The 13,532-nt window shown below is 56.2% G+C and overlaps 2 protein-coding genes across 2 annotated transcripts; both read left to right on the top strand.

Annotated features, from left to right (window-relative positions):
* Positions 1-2,310: 2,310 nt before the first annotated feature.
* On the top strand, positions 2,311-5,788 carry BKA78DRAFT_359874 (uncharacterized protein; the record flags this gene model as incomplete). Its single annotated transcript, XM_066892391.1, has 4 exons — positions 2,311-2,485; positions 2,521-3,003; positions 3,038-3,578; positions 3,630-5,788. The coding sequence occupies 4 exons, from the start codon at positions 2,311-2,313 to the stop codon at positions 5,773-5,775; spliced, it is 3,345 nt and encodes a 1,114-aa protein (XP_066750039.1). The 3' UTR covers positions 5,776-5,788.
* Positions 5,789-8,731: 2,943 nt separating this feature from the next.
* On the top strand, positions 8,732-12,041 carry BKA78DRAFT_245284 (ras guanine nucleotide exchange factor domain-containing protein; the record flags this gene model as incomplete). Its single annotated transcript, XM_066884113.1, has 4 exons — positions 8,732-9,608; positions 9,674-9,886; positions 10,073-11,907; positions 11,958-12,041. The coding sequence occupies 4 exons, from the start codon at positions 8,732-8,734 to the stop codon at positions 12,039-12,041; spliced, it is 3,009 nt and encodes a 1,002-aa protein (XP_066750038.1).
* Between the last annotated feature and the right edge of the window lie 1,491 nt (positions 12,042-13,532).

Genomic DNA, 13,532 nt, shown 5'->3' with positions numbered 1-13,532 from the left:
CTCTTTTTCCTCCCAGTCTTCTCTTCTTCCTGCTCCTTCCCTTCTTCTGCTGCTGCTATCGCTCTTTTGCGGTACATGCGCCTAGTCACTTTCAGGGTAGCCGGCCAAGCAGCACTTTGAGGCCTTACCTCCTCAAAAAAGAGACACAAGGAGCAGTCGCCGCTCTTTCTGTTATGACTTGATCATGACTTTAGCTTCCACGCCTCTGTCCTTCACGGGACGCGCGCTCCGGCCCAAGCAAAATCTCCACTCCTCGATTGGCAATGCACTTGCTGATATTTCGTAAATCAAACAGAGCGTCGGCGAAGAAAGAAACGCAACAAACAAGAACAACAGTGCGGCAAGACCTAGGGAGAAAACCCAAGGTAATGGAGGCGGAGGTCTCAGCGCTCCGGCGCAATCACCTCTGATGTCATCAGAGCGGCAGGTGCACAGAAGGTCGCAGAGGAAATGGCAACTCCAGTCTCCAAGACAGTGCGGAGTGCTCGAATGCTCCCTGCTATGTCCTCGGCCTTGGTCTTTTGGCGAGGAAGTCGAGATACATGTGTACATGGAGTGATCAAGCACCTTGCTACCTAAAAGACTTGGACGCTTGAGCCTGCCAAAAGATGGCCAAGTAAACGCGTCTTCTGGCGTGCATCGTCCGTGGAACGACAACAACTTCACGCCCTTCATCAGGCTTTGAAAACTCCCATATTGACCGCTGCGCTCAAGTCTCGATTGCTTCATCGAATCAAACTGACCTCGCTGAATCGTTTCAGCTGACCTCATTCGCGCTCCGGGCGCATCGTCGCCTCCGTGCACTCATTTCACCATCAAGCAACACTCGACCGCCAAAGAAACCCATGGTATGAGCCCTACCTCTCAAAACAACGTCAGTCAACCTCGACCGTCTGTCTCCTCATGCTCTCGATCGACATCAACCAACCCCCAACTTAGTGACGTGGGGCCAAATACCAGAACCACTTGTATTGGTTCTGCCATTCCCATTCCCATTCATAGCCCTTAGAACCAATCCACTACATGTAGTTTCGCGGCTCACGCCATGTCTATGGATGCTTTGGGCGTATTGCTTTACCTGTTCATGTTGAATTTACCTCTTTTTCGGACTCTGGCAGTTGTGGATGTCGTCGAATGAGGGGAAGATGTCGTTGACTGAAAGGGCAAGGAGGGGCTGCCGGCTGGTTCGGCGGAGTTGCACCGCGGAGCTGGGGGACGCCCCTTCCTTGGTCTGCGATCTGTTCCGTCCGTCCGCTTCGCTTGGTGTATTGTGCATGCAGTCTGCGACCCGGCCCTTCTACTCTGCTGCCCTCCTCTTGCCCCTGCTCTTGAGAGGTTGCTTCTGTCGGTTGGTGCAGAACGTGCTCACGTTTGTGGCATCAAGTTGTGCCCCCGTACTTCGAAACCTCCCCCTTTCTCTCATCCTTTGCCTTGAGTGTTCGTATCATTCCGCTGCCCTTGCAATGATGAAGGCCATATACACCGTCAGGTCTGCTGCTGCATTTCCTTCAGGATGGTGCAGTGGTGTGGTGATTCATCAGTGTAGGGTGACTGTCTCGATTTCTTCTGGTTGCCATTAGCTTCTGTTGCCGAATACCTAGGTTTCTTCTGTGTCTCTCTGTGCCCGACCTCCCTGTGCCTGAACCTGAAATCCATGTTGCAGTAGTCTCTCATATCTTCACGTTATAATGCATGCGATCAATGTTTGTCTGAATCCACCCCTTAGCCCTACTACCTCTATAAAAAATGTCAGTCAACCTTGAGACCGGCTCTAAATGCTCTTCATATAGAACTTTTGCCGCGATTTGAGAACACTAGAGTCATTATACGCGGTTCTGCCTATTCTAACCCTTGTAGAATACCCAGAACCACTTACAATGGTTCTGTCAACCCCAGCCCGATCTCCAAAATGACTAACATCGCAGCTGAGAATCCGCGATCTCTAGCCCAGGCAATCAATGTGATTCTTCCTGTCTATTCTGTTAGCATGTAGACTCCTCGTGAGATCGTCCCTCTCAGCGTGAACGAAGCCTGAGGCCGTCCTGCCCAAGATCGTGAATCCCCGCGCTGCTTCCGCATTGGGCGGCACTAACCACCCACCCACAACGGAGCACAAAAACCGAATCCACCACCACGGCGAACCGTTCCTCTTCACCACCGCCATTCCCTGACCCGACGACTCCCCGGGCGTCACTCTCCCCCCCTTCGCCCTGTTCTCGCCGCCCGGCGATCCCCCTGCTGTAAGCAAACCTCAGCGTCCAACCTCTTGCTTGAGCGGCTGACTGACAATCGCCTCAGTTGCTTGCCACCATGGACCCTGTCTCTGCCCACTGGGCAGAGATGATGGACGTCGCGGCCGTGGACGTCCACGACATGACGGTAAGTCAACTCCAATCCCATGCCTACGATACCTCCCCCGTACGTCTGCATGTTGGACGCATGTTGGACGTATCGAGACATGATCTCATGCCTACGATGACTCCTCGTACGTCTGCATGTTGGATGTGTTGGACGCGTCAGGACATGGTTCCATACCTACGATACCTCCTCATGCGTCTACATGTTGGACGCGTCAAGACATGGTCGTTTGGCCACTCGACTCCAGTCCCATGCCCACGATACCTCCCCATACGTCTGCATGTTGGACGGTCGAGACTTGGTCGTTTTGCGGTGGCCAGATCAACGTGCTGACACTCTCTCTTTATAAGCAGCGCAGCAACCCTCCCCCTTCACCACCACCCCCTCTCCCTCTCACCAACTCCCGTGCCTTTGCTCCTCAGGTTGGCACGGACTGGGCTACTTTGGTCAACCAGCATCGAGCCGACAACGCGCTGCCGATGATGACCATGCCGTCATCCAACTCTTTGTTCGGGAATGGTCGCGCCGCTGACAGCCCTACCCTGAACTCGCCCAGGGACCAGCCTGGACATTCGCTCAACCTTCACCCACGCGACATGGCGCAGACCCTCGCGTACACCAACCACGATGACCGCTCCGGCTCCGGTACGTTTGCCCTCACATGCTTTGCTTTCCCCAGCTCTTCACCTCACTTCCTTTGATCTGACACTTGACACAGAAGGCCGAGTGCTGGCGGGTTACGGCCGTTGCCGTTCCCACGAAGCTCACTTCTATCCCCCTTCTGATGGTGAAGACGAGCCGCCTGCGCCTCTAGCCCCGGGTGGAATCATTGACACCCTCTCGAACCCGAACGCCTTGACGAGCTACAGCATGAACGACCAGCACGACGAGGCCGAGCCCGACAATGCCGACGGTGATGTTCACATGGCGCAGCCAGAGGACCCCGTTGACGGCAACTACGTCGATGATGGTGCCAACGTCGACGATGATGTTCACATGGAGCAGCCAGAGGACACTGCCGACGGTGACTACGTCGACGATGGTGCCCACCAAGAGCAGCCGGACAACGAAGACGAAGACGAAGAGGAGGAGGTTCAGACGGCTCCAGCCAAATATGACTTCAGGCATGCGGCCCGTCAGGCGCGTCACGTCCACTCGACCGTCCAGGACTGGGACGAGTCTGGCAACTATGATCCGTCGGAAGAGAGGAAGGCGCTTCGGTAAGTACAAGCCCGCATCGACTGCCGGCTGCATCGCTAACGAGAAATCAGGCGTGGACCGGCTCCAAAGACTCCTCGAACTCCCAAGAGGCCCCAGGAAGGCTTTGAAGAGAGCCCGAGCAAGAAGCCAAGGACCGTTCGTCAACTCTCGCCGTCCAAGGCCAGGCAGCTGGGCGCCAGTTGGGACCTAGTCCTCCCGCTGAAGTCTGAAGCGGGAATTGAGTGGATGAAGACACACCCCGACAACTGGCCGTACGGCAGGGATCACAATTGCTTTGACGACCCCCTCACCGGTGGTCCGCTTGACGAGTATGATGGCAACGAGAGCCCCACGAGGCGTCTTCGGCCACGTACGCGACCCATTCGTTACGACTCGCCCATGGTGGAGGATGAAAGCCTCGGCCCTCTTGCTGACCCCGCCGGTGAACACGACGATCTTCGTGGCCATCCTGCTGCTCGCGGATGCATTCGCTGCCGGGAGGTGAATGAACACTGCGATCTTCGCAAGGCTGGTGGAGTTTGGCCTTGCGTCCAGTGTGTCACCCACTTCGCAGGCTCTAAGCATATTCCTTGCGAGTTGATCACTCCCCCTGATCGCAAGCAGGCCTGTGAGCCATGCAAAGACGCCGAAATTGACTGCTCTTACGCGGTCGAGGAAGGAGAAGAGGTCCTGGACGATCACAGCGCTCCGTGCCGCCAGTGCGCTGCTTCGAACCAGCCATGCATCGCCGGTCCGCATGCTATGCCACGACGCGCGACCTACACCCCACCGCCAGGCATGAAATACATCAAGGCCCGCGCATTCGTTTCGTGTGCGCCGTGCAGACGGGCTAGGAAGCACTGCTCTTTGAGGAAGAAGGAGGACGAGCCTCCTTGCAAGTCTTGCTCGGACTCCGGTACTGAGTGCACCTTTGAGAAAGTTGTCGCGTCGAAGCTCGTTGATACGCTCACTCCCCAGGCTGATGACAACGTCGTCGTTGCGGGTCCCAGTGCGCTCGAGTCGAATGCTCCGGTGGCCCAGATGATTTCCGATCTGCAGCCAGCGGCCAACAGATTGACCATTGCGGACGACTCGGCCGTGGAGGCTGATGAACGTCCCAAGAACTTCATCAGGGAAAAGTCAACTTGTCTCGGCTCGGGACCCACGGCAGACTACTATTCCCAGCTCTTCAACAACGATTCGGTGGCCGGTCCTTCTGATTGGAAGGGCAAGGGAAGGGCCAAGCCTCACCAGATCCCTGAGCCTGAGCCGGAGGTGATTGACTTGGACGACTGGAAGCCCAAGACGAGCAAGAAAGACCAGGCCAAGGGAAGACCTAGCAATGTGGTTGCAGGACCGGCCTCATACTATGAGCAATTTGCCGGACAAGAGACTCCGAATGTGCAAGCTCGCACCAAGCCCAAGAGCAAGTACAACCAAGTCAAGGTCATCAATGCGCCCGCTCCGAAGATGCAAAAGGAGCCGTACGTCGCCTCGGACGTGCCGATCGCCCAGAACTCCAACGAGCCAAAGATGGAGATGGAAGATTTCAACGGCAACAAGGGCTTTTTCGACAGCTTGTTCACTCCTTACGCGCACCCGATTGTCTTCAACGGCGACCAAGCTTCGCGTGGCTGCAATTGGTGCAAGGACACGACCTATGCCATGTTCGGCCTCGGTTGGGTCAAGCCGAATGTCATCGCTTGGACCGACGGATGCGGCTATACGGAGGTGGACGATGGTCATCGCGCTGCGGGCATCCCGGCGGGAAACATGTGCTTCGCATGTGTTGAGAAGCGCTTTGAGATCTTGTCTTGCGAATCCTCCGGCACCGCAGAGCGTCACAAGTACCAGGACTTCCGCAGCCTGTGGCCGCTCACAATGGATCGTGAGAGGAGGGATGATGCGCACGCGGTGCAAATGGACCGTCTCTACAACGGCAAGCCAACAGCTGATGACAAGTTTTGCAGCATCTGCGTAGGAGTCGCGTCCTATGAATGCGGTCATTCGCGCGTCAAGAACGGCGGTTGCGACTTGAAGTTTTGCGACAACTGCTACACGGACTTCTTGAGCTGCAGAGGCGGTCTCCAGGAACTCTTGAGGCACAAGCTCCACACTGAAAAGCTGATGACGGAGGCGAGGGCCGACGCCGGTTTCCTCCTGGACGACAGCATTCTGGTGACTAGCGTCTTCACGCGTCTCTCTGGGCAGATTTGATGGGGAGTTGGCGGACGTTGGCGGATTGAAAAGTTGTTTCCTTTCGAGTGGTGGTTGATTTTCCTTCTTGACGGATTGAATGACGCGGAGCTAGAGCGTCATCCTGAGTACGGAGTCCGGCGTTGAAAAAGGGCGCCCCAAAAAGTTTTCGGTGGATTGATGATTTGAGTGCGAAAACGGTCTGATAATCAAAGGCAGTCGTGGTAGTGTGAGGCGTCGGAGGTGCGAAAAGACCAAAAAAAGGAGAAAATGAAAGTATTTCTTATAATCTGGTCTCCCATTGATGATGTTGATGTGTAGGATCGAGATATGATGCTGTTGATTTCGATTGCTCCATGTTGATTAGGGAGTGGAGTTGAAGGAAGATGGTTGAGCAGGAGCATTCGAAGTCCTCTTCACTAGCGTCCTGCAGCCTAGATGACGACGCTGATTGGGCAAATAAGCGAGAGCACGAACCCATGATGGGGACATGGGAATCAGCAATGTTTTTGAAGGCAGTCGCGACCTGGAGAGACTGCTATTGTTCTACTCGCCTTTTGTGACGATGAGAAATGACGCCATCATGGCATCATATGAGCGAGACCCAGCATCATCATATGTTGAAGCACCTCATTATGTTGGATACTGCATGGGGAAGTTCAAGATGGGGAGTCTCCCATTGAAGAGGCGTTGACCTTTAAGCCGTTCTAAAATCGGCTAGCATCCCAGAGAATCCTCCTGGCTTGTAAAGGGTAGACGTTGCCATCCTGCTCGCTTGTTTGTTGCTTGCAGTCACCTCTCCAGTGGGTTGCAAAAGAAATGTCAAGAGTCTGGGGCGGGTGCTTTCGTGCTCCCTGAAGCTATCATCTGACGGGCTCAGACGTCCAAGTCTTTAGGTAGCAAGGTGCTTGAGCACTCCCTACACTTACACATCTTGGCATCAAAACTTGGGCACATGAGGTCAACTTTCCAAACGACCGGGTCCAAGAGCACAACTACAGGGAGCATTCAAGTGCCTCGGCACAGAGACATGGGCATTTCAGCAAGCGGTGGACTAGGGAGCATTCAAGCACCCCTGCTCTACCTTGGAGTTGACATTTCTTTTGCAAGCTGCCCAACAGCCGGCCGGCAGTCATCCGCCCGTCCATCCGCGGGCATGCCGCGACGGACCGCCCGGTCCGTGGGCGTTGGCGGCAGGCAGACAATCTAAGGCGGGAGGGAAAGCAAGCGGCCGCTGCATTAGTCACTCAATCAATTAAGCAGAGCTGGGCGGTGCTGGGCGGAGGATGTGATGGGTTTGGATTGGAGGGTTATTTACGTGGGGAGGTCAAGTGAGTGAGGGTAGGGTAGATGAGTCGATTGGTTGGTTCGCAGCGCAGGACATAGGTGTGGGATTTGCGATGCGCGGCGGGGGATGACGTGCGGGGCAGCAGCAGCAGTCTGCAGCAGGGGCGAGGGGTGATGGTCTCCCCCCTGCAGTCGGATCATCTCATCGGTGGGTGGGTAGGTGGTGTGGTGGTTGCTTGGCGCTTGGCGCTTGGCCGTCTGCAGAAAATACCCATGGACATAAATGAGGGGGTTTGGCGAGGGCGGACGTGCAACTGGGAGACTTCTGTGCCGTACAGGCTGTGGAGATGTGAGTGGGGTGACCTGCTACAAGCGTAGAGGTACAGACGGTACAGGATGGGGTGCATGATATGCGGGTGACGAAAAGGGCTGGATAGGGCGAAGCAAGAGACCCAACAAGGCAGAAGAAAATGGCGATGATTGATGGGAGGAAGATTGACAGCAAAAAGTAAACAAGAAAGAGTGATGTGCTAAGCCGTCGGGAGATGGGCCGGGAGGATTTATTTTCGAGACGCGGGTCGCACGACGGCAGGATTGACTTCATGGGTATTTCGGCGGCAGACCCAATCACAACGAAAGAGAGTCTTGTTGACAGGTAGGCGTGCAAAACGTCCAAGGGCCGATCTGCTGGACAAATCTTGGGGCAGCAGACGACTTGTGACGCAGGGAGGGATCCATGTCGTTTTAAGCATGTGTGAGAGCACGTAATGTGATGGCGCGCGGCTAAATGGACTGCGGAGCTTGGAAAGATGGTGTTGTAAATCTTGCTCGGAGTGACGGCTGTTGACTGTCGAGAAGAAACTTACATGTAGACAAGAGACTGAAAGACGGCGAGGCATCTCGTCAAAGACATGCCAACTAGTGAAGGCTGCGTCACCGATTGCGGGTCGAGTAAGCTTATCCTCTGGACACGACAGGGACCACCCGTGAGGCCGATTTCGTCGACGGGATGATCGCCCGGTTAATATTGAGATCGCCTTGACGTCGAAAGCAGTCGTCGAATTTTTTTTCGAAAGAGTCTGACGTGTTGACAGGCGCCATGTGGCGGGCAGGAATAAGGATAAGGTCCAAAGGAGGCGGGACGGAAGCCCCAGCGCAAGGCTCCCAGGTCAGCTGGGATCAGTTTCAAAGACGATGCAGAAGTTTGACGATGCAGGCGAGGACGCGAATTGCCCTGTACGGGCGTAGTACCGTTGGAGTCGTGGACCGCCCGCGCCCGCATCCCGTCGCCATCGCCGACTCCGGCTCGCGGCCGCGCCGGTGATGGATGCTGCGTCGCATGTGTTACTGGAGTGTACGTATTGGCAAAAAGAGTCGGTGGATCGTCAGCCTGCCTAGAATAATGGCTGCCTCCGCCTCTATCAATGGAATGTAGCAAAAGTCCCCAATTTCAATCATGCTCCCCGTCACCATCTTCGAGGCATCAAGTGGCCCGTCGCGGCGAACCAAGAGAGCGTCCACCAGAGATGGCTCGGGCGCTGCTCCGCCGCCTCTGCCTCTTTCCCCTGGACGCGACTCTTCACGCTCGTCCATCGACAGCGCTCTCACGACGGCTACCACTGCGACGACGACGACGACCCGAAAACCCTCAACTTCCACCTCCTCGTCGACCTCGTCACGCCGTCTGCATATGCCCTGGAGCGGCTCCCGCAAGGACAGGGACAAGGCCCTCCACGCGCCGCCCCAAACCCAAACCACCCAAGCCCACCAAACTCAAACAAATCAGCCCGACAGCTCCAGCGCACCCAAGTCGTCGCACAAGTACGCCGCCTCAACCACCACCACTTCCATCACCGACTCGCCCCTACCGAACCTCTCCACCCCCGTCCAACCCCCTACCCGTCCAAAGCTGGGCCCGCGAACCCTTTCCGCCCCTCATACCCACTCCTCGCTCGATAGCCCGCCCGGCGTACACGGCCATGATTTTAGAGCATACCTAGACTACTCCCGGTACCTCTCCGGCGACGACGACACCCCCCAGGACGACATCAGCAAGGACCCTTTTTTCCAGCGATACCACGAGTCACCACATTATATCCTCTCCTCTCCCAACGAACAACCAGAACCCGACGACACTGGCCCCCGTCCTCCGCCAATGGACGGCCCCCAGGCCAACGGCCCTCGCTCCCCTCCCACCTCGCAGGCGCGTCCATTCCTCGCCCTTGATCAGCTCCCACAACTAACCGCCATGCAGGCCGACCTCCAGGACATCAACATTGGCGTCATTGGCGACAATGGCGTCGGCAAGTCGCAGTTCATGGGCCGCGCATTCGGCATCGTCGGCCGCTCCTGCGAGCGCATCGAAACACGCAAGCTGTCCATCGACGGAGCTATCCACACCGTGCGCCTCGTCGAGATTGCCTTCAAAGACTTGGACTTGGAGGATGATGACCGCATCAGCTGGCCCGATAAGGTCGAAGACGCCCCAGTGCCCCGGATAGACGGCGCCCTCATGCTGTACGACGTAATGAACCAGGAGAGCCTGGCGCAGGTGCCGGGAATGCTGAGTGCGTGGACGACATTCTTTTTTTCGTGCAACGACCAATAATGGCTGATATTTTTTGGACGACAGACGTGGTGCACAAGACGGCGTTGCCCTGCGTGCTTGTCGGGTGCAAGTGCGACCACCACCCGGCGCATCGCCAGGTCGACCCGGCCGTGGTGGAGCAGAGGGCCAAGACCTTGGTGGGAGAGCTGCCCGCGTTTCGAAGCTCAGATGGTTCTCCCGAGAGTCAGAGGCTCTGCCTTTCGGTCATGCTGCGGGCCATTTTGGCATCGCGACAGGGTGAGTTGGTTTTTATTCTCGTAGCCATGCTGTTGCTGCCTTTGCTCGCTGTGCCCCTGTGGGCCCCTGTCGAGCGCATGGGTGCTCGGTCCGGCTGGCGCGTTTGCTGTTGCACAGCAGCTGCTGTTTTATGCGTGCGACGTGTTTCATGCCCGTCCAGATTCATTTTGTCCTGACTGCCTGCAGACCAGTCCAAAGCAAACGCAGCTCTCCGCCGCCGCGCCGCCTCCAATTCGTCCGCTCTTCGTCCCATTTCCCCCCGCCCCGGCTGGAACAGAAAACATGAACGCGCCAGCTCAGAATTCTCGGGTTCGCGCTTGAAGCTCCAGTCGGACAATGATGCAGAGGTCCAGGTCAAAACCGTCCCCCGTGCCTACAACAATTTTGCGGACCTCGAAGAGCCACCAGGATACGACTCTTTTGGTTCCGAAGCAAACGACTCGGACTACGAACCCAGCATCGTCTCCGTCATGCCGTCTGACGAAAATGGATACACCTTTGATCAGCTCGTCGACCGTCTCGTCGCCCAGCCGCAGTCCAAGCAGGACACGAAATTCATCGCCATCTTCCTCGCCCTCTACCGCAAGTTTGCCGCCCCCAGCCAGCTTCTCGAGGCCATCATCAAGCGCTTCGAAGCTCTCGACCATGAGAAGCACCCCAAGATGATTCGCACAACTTCGCAGCTGCGCCATCTCTCCATCATGGAGCAGTGGCTCAGCAACTACCCTGGAGACTTTGCGCATCCCCTCACCAAGCGCAAGATGACTCAATTCGTCCACCGCCTCTCGCACAACAGGATATTCGCCGTTGCGTCCAAGGAAATACTGTCCGACCTCGAGGTTGCTCACGAAGATGACGACACGGACTGGGCGTGCAATGACAAGAATCGGGAGCGTGCGGATCAGGGGAGGAGCCTGTCGGTCAACCATGTCATTGTGGCCGAGGAGTCCGAGGACGACTCGCTATCCAAGAGCACGACCGATCTTTCCATCAGCGTAACAGGGGACTCGGCCAGTCAAAAGGATATCAGCTCGAGTCATTTTGAACGCTCCGGAAGCACAACCTCGACGAGCTCGGCGGGAACCATGTTGACCACGATTGACGCTGCACGAAGACAAGCCAAGCTCCTTGTGCCGATCCCACGCGCGCAGCTGACAAAAACCCAATGGCACTTGCTCATGGGCGAGCCTGAGGAAGCCATTGCTCGCGAGTTGACTCGCATCGACTGGATCATGTTTTCTTCCATCCGGCCACGTGACTTGGTACGTCACGTCAGTCTCAATGCCGCTGAAAAGAAGAAGTGCAAGAATCTGGACAACGTGGACCGCATGATTGAGCACTTCAACCATTTGGCGTACTGGGTGACCAACTTTATCCTCCTCCGTGACAAGCCAAAGCATCGCGCCATGATGCTGGAGAAGTTTATGAAGGTTGCACGCAAGCTGCGCGAGCTCAACAACTACAACTCTCTTGGCGCCGTGCTGGCTGGTTTGAATGGAACCGCAATCCACCGTTTGGCGGCGACGAGAGAAATCATACAGCCTCAGATTGCCAAGGACTTTATGAAATTGGAAATCTTGATGAGTACACAAAAGAGTCACTTTGCATATCGTCTTGCTTGGGAAAATTCGTCGGGAGAGAGAATCCCCTACCTTCCACTCCATCGACGCGACCTGGTGTCTGCAGCAGAGGGTAATGCAACCTTCGTGGCGGAACCCAGCCGACGACCCTCTCACAACCCTTCGATTGTAGCCAAGGCGGCTGCCGAAAGTGGCGCAGATGCACAAGCAGAGTCGGCTGCAAAGCTTCAGGCAGTCTTGAACCGAACCGGACAGCAAGAGAAGGAAGCTCCTCCGGGAGGCATCGAAGGCAGGGAGCGGATCAACTGGAAGAAGTTTGCAATCATGGGAGAAGTCATTGTCGGTATTCAACGAGCCCAAGGAGTGCCGTACCCCAACATTGCGCGGAACGACGACATTAAGAGTCTTGTGCTGGACTTGCGGATATGCAAGGACGACGACGTAAGATTGCCAAGGGTTCAACGCACACGACAATTGCTAACAGGTACCAGGAACTCTACGACAAGTCTACTTGCCTCGAAGCGATTGGCGCTGCGGGTGAACAACGGCGGAGATTTGCCAACTGGTTCCGGTAATAGAGACGACGCAGACTTCGACAGACGGCCGGCATCAGCAGTTGGGATTTCTTGGACGCTCTTGGATACTAGCCCAGAGCTCGCATCCTGGACCATTTACATCTATCTTGTGAAGACTTGTCGATACGACGCCATCTACATCTTGCCTTTGGTGGCGACGACTGATGACGGCTCCCATCATTACGCAAACCAACAGCAGGTCAGCTTTTGGATTCAGGCCACAGGACCCGAGGCGATAGACCTCTCCTTTTTACAATCTTTTCCATATGTGTATAGTATTAGCGGACGCAGCAGCTCGGGCGCGCGCGTCATATGTTTGTCGGTTTTCAGAAGATACCATTTACGCAGCGGCAACAAAAGACACCCTTCAGAATCTACTACCATTATTCCATCCTCAAATCACTCACATACATAGTCACATTCTCAAATTTCTTTTCCACCCTTGTCTAAAATGTCCACGTCCTCCGGCCTCCTTTCGCCCCTTCTTTTTCCTGCTACTCCCACCCCTGTTCTACGGTACGCATACGAGGAAAGAAGCATCGCGCAGGCATCTATACATTTCTTTTTTCCTCTTTCCCTCCGCGGGGCCTTTTTGAATCTTTTCTTTTTCCCCCAGATCCTGGAAGTCGATGGGGGTTAAAAATATGCGCACACGCAAAAACTTGAATACCCCCGCTGCTGCGTTTGGAGGTGTGGCATTGTTGCTTGCTTGTTTTGTTTGGGCATGGCGATGGACGGTTGGGCTGGGTTGGGGTTGGGGTCTAGGGGACGGGCACCGGCGCATCGCAGTAGTGTGGATACATACATAGCAGCAACGCGAAGTTGGTCGGCGAGGCGGGAATAAACGTCGTTTGGAGTCCTTCCTCTCCCTCTCTTTCTTTCTCATCCTTCTCCTTGGAACCACCTAGCGCCCATCCCCGCGGGTCCTCACATACGTCAGGAAATCGTAGCTCGCCAAACCCTTTCGTCCTGTCCCTTTCTGGCACCCACTCTCTCCCTTTCCTCCAATGAGTGAGCGATCATTCTCCCCCTTCGAATGCCGGCCCTGCCCACAACCTCTCCTCCGTCCCGACTCTCGCTGCGGCAGTGCCCGTCGCCGTCGCCGTCGCCGGTCATGATGCAACCGCCCACGCTGCTGCGCATCGCGAAGTCGCCCACACGCACACGGACGGCCACAGCCGGCGCAACAAGTCTGTCGTCACATCTGCTCCGGTCGTCCATCCATCCACGGCCTTTGCCAGCCCCGTCAAGTCCGCGCCGTGCCGACCTGACGGCATCCTTCGACCCTTTGAGCGGCCCTGCGGAGGCTGCGGCTCTTCTAGACCGCACGCGCCGCCGCCTGTGCCCCGGACCAGAGGGTCGCGCTGCTAGTCCGCGATGGTGTCGATCGCTGCCGTAAACGATGAAGCGCCCGCCGTTCTTCTTCCTTCTCGCAGCTCGCACCTCGGCTTTATGGCTGCATGCTCGGCGATTGGAGGGGATACGTGCGGT

The sequence above is a fragment of the Phyllosticta capitalensis genome (genome assembly GCF_038381095.1).
Source record: "Phyllosticta capitalensis strain CBS 128856 chromosome Unknown BKA78scaffold_1, whole genome shotgun sequence".
NCBI classification, from domain to species: Eukaryota; Fungi; Ascomycota; class Dothideomycetes; order Botryosphaeriales; family Phyllostictaceae; genus Phyllosticta; species Phyllosticta capitalensis.
This window is presented reverse-complemented; position numbering and strand designations above follow the sequence as displayed.